General features: G+C 45.6%; 1 protein-coding gene across 4 annotated transcripts in view; it reads left to right on the forward strand.

The window, feature by feature from the left end:
* Rab27a (RAB27A, member RAS oncogene family) overlaps positions 1-8,816 on the forward strand; it is a 52,013-nt gene that overhangs the window by 30,989 nt on the left and 12,208 nt on the right. For all 4 annotated transcript variants that reach the window (XM_028771376.1, XM_028771375.1, XM_028771373.1 and 1 more), the window contains 3 exons: positions 331-505; positions 6,168-6,253; positions 8,648-8,751. In XM_028771376.1, coding sequence (XP_028627209.1) covers positions 353-505; positions 6,168-6,253; positions 8,648-8,751 — 343 coding nt within the window. In that variant the 5' untranslated portion in view covers positions 331-352. The remainder of the gene's footprint in view (positions 1-330; positions 506-6,167; positions 6,254-8,647; positions 8,752-8,816) is intronic.

An 8,816-nucleotide genomic window follows, 5' to 3' on the forward strand; every position in this document is an offset into this window, starting at 1 on the left:
ATATTTTCTTAATTAAAAGTGTGAAAGTGTGTGTTTGTGTGTGTGTGTGAGAGAGAGAACGGGTGTGTGTGTGTATGTGTGAGAGAGAGAAAGAGAGAAAAAGAGAGAGAGAGAGAGAATGCACAGGTGTTCGTGTATGCTCACATGCTATGATATGAATGTATCAGCAGACAATCTTGTGGATTCCCTCCCTCTGCCTTCACATGGGCTCCAGATAACTCAGGTTGTCAGCCTTGCGTGGTGGGTGCTTCATCCACTGAGCCATCCCACCAGTTCTAATTCTAGTATTTCTGGTGAACTTTAATAACCCTATTTCTTTGTGTCTTACAGGTGAAGCACAGAATCCTCCATCATGTCGGATGGAGATTATGATTACCTCATCAAGTTTTTGGCCTTGGGAGACTCTGGAGTAGGGAAGACCAGTGTACTTTACCAGTATACTGATGGGAAGTTCAACTCCAAATTCATCACCACAGTGGGCATTGATTTCAGGGAAAAGAGAGTGGTAAGTTCTGCACCCTTCATAACAATCTAATCTGAGTCAACAAATTAACAGGGTTTGAGAAGCCAAAGATTGTGACCTAAAATTACAGTACATAGGAAAGTGTGGCTAGGTGTGTCCACCCCACCTTTAATCCCAGCATGCTGGAGGCGGAGGAAGGCAGATCTCTGAGTTAGAGAGCAGCCAGGTCTGTACAGCAAACAAACAAACAAACACACAAACAAAGTGTCCTGTGCTCAGGACACTTCACATAAAACCCTTTGGACACAACTAAAGTCCATATTACTTTTTTCTTTTAAAAAACTTATTTTTAGGCCGGGTGGTGGTGGCACACACCTTTAATCCCAGCACTTGGGAGGGAGAGGCAGGTGGATTTCTGAGTCCGAGGCCAGCCTGGTCTACAGAGTGAGTTCCAGGACAGCCAGGACTACACAGAGAAACCCTGTCTCGAAAAAACAAAAACAAAAACAAAAACAAAAACAAAACAAAACAAAAAACAAACCAAAAAAACCCAAAAACTTATTTTTTTTTTACAAAAACTTATTTTTAATCATGTATGTGTGTGTGTGTGTCCCTGTAACTGTGTTGCTCTCCCCAAGCCCTGTGTGTGTGATTGTGTGTGTGTGTGTACACCTATGGAAGCCAGAGGTGTTAGATCCCCTGGAGCTGGAGTTACAGATGTTTGTGAGCCACTTAATGTAGGTGCTGGGAATCAAACTTGGGTCCTCTGCAAGAGCAGTGTATGCTCTTAATCACTGAGCCATGTCTCGAGCTCCTGCAGTGAACATTCTACATTTCTATTAGTGTCTCCCCTTGCTTCCCTCCTGGCTTATATCTTTCTTTCTGAATACCACAGAGTGATCTGTCTACCTTTGTTGTAAAGTCTGTCAGCCATCCTGCTCTTTCTGTTCCTGTTGGTGGGACTGTGCCTTGCAATTCTCTTTTACATTGGCATCATCTCCTCTTTAACCACAGCTCTCTTAACTGAAGCCTGTAGCTCCACAACAAATACTGTGTGCCAGGAGAACAAGGGTGGGATGGGAGTGTGGGATGCTACCAGTGATGCAGTGTGCTGCAGAATGGTGGTAGGAAAGTGTGTGTGTGTGTGTATATGTGTGTGTGTATAGGTATTTGTGTTTAAGACGACCCTAGGAGTGCAGGGTCTTCTTATGCGGGGAGAGAAAGACAGGAGGTCATAACACAATGAATGGTGTTGTTTAAAATACCCAGTTATGATGCTATTGGTAGGTTTTGTAAGGCCAAAGAGACTTCCGCATGTGTATTCTGTCAGGGAAGCTACACAGTCCCCAGCTTCTAAGACAGAACTATGTGGCCCGCGTGTAATTGTCTCGCCAGTAAGAACGCACGCGGACACCACACTAGGATCCTTCCGCAGCAAACGTTTATTCCAAAAGAAAATGGAGGAAGACCCCAGGCCCGGAAAAGGCACTGCTTATATACCCTTAGAGCAGTGTGTTCATTTCTGATTGGCTGCTTACTCGTTGCCTGCCAAAACGCCCTGGGATGGGCCTTGACTTTGGCGCGCTTTTACCATAGCACATGCACAGTTTACTTATTTACTAGGAGGAGCACCGGATGCCAGCGCCATCTTACAATGGCGGATTCTGCCAGCACAAGCCGCGGCTTCCTACAGAACTAGTCAGTCCCTTTAACCCATGATAGGTCCTTTCTACTGCCAGCCTTATTTTATCACTTTAGGGTCTTTCTGTGTAACCCAGGCTGACCTTGAACTCTCATTCCTCCTGCCTCAGACTCAGAGTTACAAGCATGTGCCATCATACCCAGCAACCAGAGAATCTGACAGACTTAGACTCACTGAGAGATGAGTGTCCTAAGAGATGCTTATGGTCACATGACTGATGGAGTCATTACATAGTCAGTTTTCTGTTTCTGGATTCAACCACGCGGAGCCACCCAGTGTGTGCTGTGTGCTGTGTAGTTAAGTCTAGGATGATAGATGTGAGTCACTAGCCCCATGTACACTTTCTAGTTTCTCTCTGTGTGTTTGTCTGAGTCTCTGTCTCTCCCTCCTCTCTCTCTTCTTTCCTGTTCCCTGGCCAATGCGCAGACTTTCTCTTGCCATTATTCTGAACAATGCAGTTGCAATAACTTCAACCCACAGTGATTTTGAAAGTGTTTGTAGCAATAACCTCAATCAGCAGTGATTTGGAAATGTTTATAGGCTTTGGTGTCACACACCGGGGCTGACTGTGTGCATATGATTCTTTTGCTAGTTACCTCTTGCCTTGTGACCCAGTTTGTTTCGTGCATGGAGTTCTGAGGGTTGAAGTTGGGGCTTTGTGCATGCTGGACGTTCTGTCATGGAGGGGCAACTCCAGCTCTTCCGTTTGGTCTAAAGCAGATTTCTTGATGTGTAATTTTCAACAAGTAAAATCCATCCATTTAAAGTGTAGAAGTTCAGATTTTTTTCTAGCATATCCATGGTAGTATATTCACATGATGTCACCATCACAGATAATTGCTTGCATGCTTCTTTGTTGATTTACTTAGGTTTCAGATTGACTTATTCTTGTTTTATGTGTATGAGTGCATGTACAATATATACGTGTACCACATATGTGCCTGGAATCCACAAAAGCTAGAAGAAGGTATCACATTCCTTGGATCTGGAGTTATAAATGGTTGTGAGCCATAGGTACTGGGAACTGAACCTAGGTCCTCTCTAGGAGCAGCCAGTGCTCTTAATCACTGAGGTACTCTCTAGCTTGACTCATTTAGTTTTTAGAGATAGGGTCTCCTGCAGCTTAGACTGCTTTGAACTTATCCCCTGTCTCACCTCCCAAGTCCTGGGGTATAAGCAACTGTTTAGTTTTAGAACTGTTTTTTCTTTTGAGACAAGGTCTTACCATGTAGCTCTGACTGGCCTGAAACTTGTGTGTAGACCAGGGTGGTCTTGAACTCACAGAGATCTAAGTGTTGGAATTAAAGGTCTTCACCACCATGTCTAGCATGAACATTTTTATTATCACAAAAATAAATTCCAATAACACCATTGTCTATTCCTCCTCCTTCCAACTACTGTGAAAATCCCGAGTTGCCTAATTGTATATCTGCTGTATACAAGGCCTTTTGTGTCTGTCTTCTTCGACTTAGCATGTCTTGAGGTTCATCTATATTGTAGCAAGTATCAGACAGAATCAATTTTAAAATATATTTATTTTATTTTTATTACGTTTTTGTGAGAATAGGGTGGATTGGTGTACCTGCAGAAGCCAGAAGAAGGCATTGGAGCTGGAGCTATGGTTACATTATGAACTGCCTGTTGTGGGCATTGGGAACTGAACTCACATCCTTTCCAAAAAGAGCCAGAGTGCTCTCAAGCACTGAGCCATCTCTCTAATCCCCTCTCTAATGCATCGATTTACAGCAGAATAATATTCCACTGTGATAACATGCCAAACGTATCTGTTTGGTGCTGATGGAGATTTTCATGGTTTCTTTTTTAGCTATGAAAATGATTCTTCTTGGGCAGTGGTGGTGTGCACCTTTAATCCCAGCACTTGGGAGGCAGAGGCAGGCAGATTTCTGAGTTCAAGGCTAGCCTGGTCTACAGAGTGAGTTCCAGGACAGCCAGGGCTACATAGAGAAACCCTGTCTCGAAAAAACAAAACAACAACAAAAAAAGAAAATGAATCTTCTGCAAATATTCAGTTTTCATGTGGCATAAATTTCATTTTCATTGTTTTTCTGAAACGTAGCCAGAGTTTATTAGGTAAAGGTTTGGACATAGATTTAAGCATGAGCACCCAGAAGGAGAAAAGATTAGTGCTGAGGAAAGAATAGTGACTTAGAGACACAGATAGAGGAAGCCACTCTTTAGGGTCTTTACAATAAGTGGCCATGCATGACTAGTGGCTTCTGAAGTTACATTGCTTCAAGGGCTTCTGAAAAAACCAAACCTCTTATTTTTTCTCTTAGTAAGAAACCAAGGTATACTGGTCAGAATTACAGGCTGATATACAAAACCACAGGCCACAAAGATTGAAGGAATCCTTAGTCCATGAGGTCACAGGGAAAAGTAGAGGAAGAAGATGGAAGAAGAGAGAGAAGAGAGGTGGAGGCCGGCCATGACCACGTGGAGAGAGGGGGAAGGCAAGGGGGAGGGGGGAAGGGACAGAGAGAAGCTAGAGGCAAGAGAACAAGGGGGGGGGGAAGGGAAAGAGGGTAAGCAGCCCCTTTTATAGTGGGCAGTCCTACCTGCCTGTTGCCAGGTAACTGTGGGGAGGAGCATACCTGGTAGTTGCTGGGTAACTGTGGAGGTGGAGTTTAGAAAGAATACTAACACCCTCTCTCTAAGTTAGGGTCTCACTGTGTAGCTCTTCTGGCCTGGAGGCTGCTTTTAGCCCTGGTGTGTCCCTCCTCCTGAGGGCTGGGACAGAAGTGGCCATGTATAAAGCCATTAGGTTTTGTATTTATTTATTTGTTGTATATGTGTGTGCACATGTGCCATGGTTCATTTATAGTAGTCAGAATATAATTTGTGGGAGTTGGTTCTCTCCACTATGTGGGTCCTAGGGATTGAACTCAGGCTGCCATTGAACTCATGCTGAGTCATCTCCCTGGTCTCGCTATAAAATCATTTCCAGAGCACTTTCTAAAGATGATAAGATAAGGAAAAGCCACAGAAAGTCAGTTGTGGGAAAAATCACGCGCAGCACAGTCCCGGAGGTTTTACATGCCGGTGGGTCCCACATACGCGAAAAAGTCCAAGGTTTCAGAGGCTGGAAGCTTTGGCAGTGGCAGGCCCCAGAAGACACGTGGAGTCCATGGGTTTAAAAAATTTATTGTTCATGATGTGGTAGTTGGGTCTGAATGTGCGCACCCCCCAGTTCAGCCAGGGGAGAGCTGGCTTAAATAGGGGAGGGGGAAGAGGGGCTGGGAAAAGGAATAACTTAATTAGCTATTCCCCCCCCCTTAGGTAACTCATGAATATGGACATCTCTGTTAGTCACGCCCTCTACCTCGATGGTGATGCAAATCTCTCTGGGAGGAGCTACTCTGAGCCAAATGCGTTTGCAAGATGCAGGTTAATGGAGATGTAGGCTGCCTGTGGGAGTCTGGAATCCGGGGGCATGGGGAGATACATGCCGTCCCTACCCAGGCTATGGTTCACCTGTTGGGTCTCCGGCTATCTCAAACCCAGTGCTCTACCGGGGAGACCAAATCATTCCTTTATGGCCCCCCAGTCAGTGTCTTTTGAAATAAAATAAATAATTTGATTAATTTTGGTGTTTTGGAGATAGGGACTCATACATTCTTGTATGGCCTCAAAGTCATTTTGATTATAGCTGAGAGTGAGCTTTTTATCTTCTGTGTTGCACCTCCAAAGTGCTGGGATTGCAGGCATGCACAACCATGCCTGCTTTTACAGTGCTGGGGATGGAGCCTGGAGCTTCCTGGATTCTAGGGAAGACTACCAACTGAACTACACCCCAGCTAGGTCTCAGTAGGAGGTGCCATTGTTCAAGTTTGATTTTTGTACCAGAGTGTAAACCTGGTTGTATTAGGAACTCAATTTGCTTGAGAAGTCTAAATGCTTTGGGGTTTTGTGCTGAATAGAAAGTCAAGAAGAGCCCACTTGTCTCAGAATTTCCCTAGGTTTGTCTTTGCTTTGCTGTTTTAGGTGTACAGAGCTAATGGACCAGATGGAGCTGTGGGCCGAGGCCAGAGGATCCACCTGCAGTTATGGGACACAGCAGGGCAGGAGAGGTATGTGAAAGGATTTCCATGGCGCAGCTTGGGACAGATCACAGCAGGCCAAGATGGTTCCACGAGGGGAGGTTTATTAAGAGAGTGGGAGAGCAAGAGTAGAGAGAGAGAAGTAGAGAGGAGTAGAGGCCGGCCATGACCACGTGGAGAGAGGGGGGGAAGAGAAGTGGGGAGGGGAGAGGACAACCTGCAGGTGCTGGGTTGAGAAGCCAAGAGAGAGAGGAGGGGCCAAGCAGCCCCTTTTATAGTGGGCAGGGTTACCTGCCTGTTGCCAGGTAACTGTGGGGCGGAGCATACCTGGCTGTTGCCAGGTGACACTGGAGGTGGAGTTTAACAGATTGCTAACAGTTTGTCTCCTAAGTCTGTCTACCTTACCCGACCTGGGCAGGCAGAGGCAGCCAGCTGGCTCATCTGCACCTGGTAAGATGAGCTGTCAGATCAGTGTGCTGGCAGCCTAAGGTGATGGGGACAGACATATTTTCTCTAAGGTCAAAGAAGTTGTAAATTTCTTAAAATTAACCCTTTGTACTTGGGACTCATTCTTCTTTCTCCCGTTTCAGGCTCTAGGCCCATTGCCTTCTGCTGTCTGCTCACCTGTAAGGGAGTCTCAAGGCTGCTTGCTTTGTTCTTATCTGTTGCTGAGGCCTGGTGGAACATCTGGATAGGATGAATTCATCTGATCAGAGATTACTTGACTAAAATAAACCACATGATATTTTGGTGCAAGGTTGCTTTCAGTTAGCTATAGCTTCTGATTTCCCTCACAGTCTTCTGGAAGTGTGTGCGTGTGTGTGTGTGTGTGATGTGTGTGTGTGTGTGTGTGTGCGTGTGTGTGTGCGTGTGTGTGTGCGTGTGTGTGTGTGTGATGTGTAATGTGGGGGCCCAAGGTTGACATTAGGTCTCTTCTGTGATTGCTCTCTACCTTATTCATTGAAGCAGGGTCTCTCACCTGAGCCCAGTGCTCACACACACACAGCTGGTCCAGCTATGTAGCTTGTTCTGAGAATCCCTGTCTCAGCCTCCTGTGTGCTGGAGTTATAGGTGGTCTGCTATTCCTACCTGATAGTTATGTGGGTTTCAGAGATCCAAACTCTGGTTCTCAAGCTTGTAACCACTGAGCTATCGCCCAGCTTTCTTTTAGTGATAAAAAAGGAAACTAAACCAAACCAAAACACCCATAGAAGTCTCCAAGTGTATATATAAAAGCAAAGTGATTTGAACCTGTGACTGAACCTGTGTCCCTTACTCAGTTCCAATCATTCTCTTGTTGTGGCCATTCTCATTTCACATCTCCCATTAACATCTCCTTCCTCCCTCCCATATTCCCTGGAGGGCAAATTTTAGATACCTTATTCTGCCATCATAGCTATTTTGGTTTGTATCTGTAAACAGTAAAGACTTTTTGTAAGAGCATTGAATACAGTAATTGAGGAAAACCTAGTACTTCTGACTAGCTGGCTACTGTTTGGCATTTCCTCTGTGGAGCCTACCTTCTGGTTACAGACTGGACATTTAGGCAAAGTGAGAAGGAATGGAGAGAAGAGAAGGAACAGCAGGTAAAGCCTGAGGAAGAATACCAGGAAATGTTGGCCTCAATACTGTTCCTACCTCAGAGGTAACGAAATGGTTGTCAGTAGTGAGGCCTATTGACTTGTTGTGTCCTAAAGCCTCTCAGAATGGGAAGACACATGGCTGACACTGTTGGTTTTGGCCCAGTGAACTCAGGGTTGTCCAGTGATTTCTTGGCTGAGATCAAGATCTCCCATGCAGTCGGCTCAGTCTTCCATGACACATTCCGTTCACACGTGAATTCTGGGGAGTGGTAAACACCTGTTTGAGAGAACTTCATGGGAATGCTTGATGAATCTTTGTAGAAAGCTGAGGGTGTCAGTGACAGCTTTATAGTTCAGGAGTGGGACCATGACTTAGTTGTTAGGTTTCAAACCCTGAACAAACAGCTGAGGTGCCTATTTAACATATCAAAGCAGACTTGGCCTCCAAGGTCTCCCAGCATCCCTTAGTCCCTTCCTGTTACAGGATTTGGCTAGCATGCACCACCCTCTACCCTGAACTCTCCTGCCCAGGAGCTGGGCTCCCCTTCTTCCAGAAGCTCTTCCCTATATAATCCACTCCTCTTTAGTTCCTCCTTTTGCACCTTTGGCCTCCTGGCTGCTGTACTTGGTTCTGCTCTCTCCCTCCCCTCCCCCTCTACCCACATCATTCAGGGTCATGACCACCGTGGACTCTCCCAGATATGTCTGCTGCTGGCTATGCTTTCCTACATATCTATAACAAACTTTCTCCTCCACCACACTTGGAACAGTCATGTCCTTTCCTTTCCTTTTTATTTATGTTTCATACATTAGTGACCAACTGTCTGTTTTTGTGCCCTAGGTTTCGTAGCTTGACAACTGCATTCTTCAGGGACGCTATGGGTTTCCTGCTTCTGTTCGACCTGACAAATGAGCAAAGTTTCCTCAATGTCCGAAACTGGATAAGTATGTGTGGTTTCTCCAGCCCTGCCCTGCCCTGCCCTGCCCTGCCCTGCCCTGCCCTGCCCTGC

Source organism: Grammomys surdaster, unplaced genomic scaffold (genome assembly GCF_004785775.1).
Source record: "Grammomys surdaster isolate TR1022 unplaced genomic scaffold, NIH_TR_1.0 206, whole genome shotgun sequence".
NCBI lineage: Eukaryota > Metazoa > Chordata > Mammalia > Rodentia > Muridae > Grammomys > Grammomys surdaster.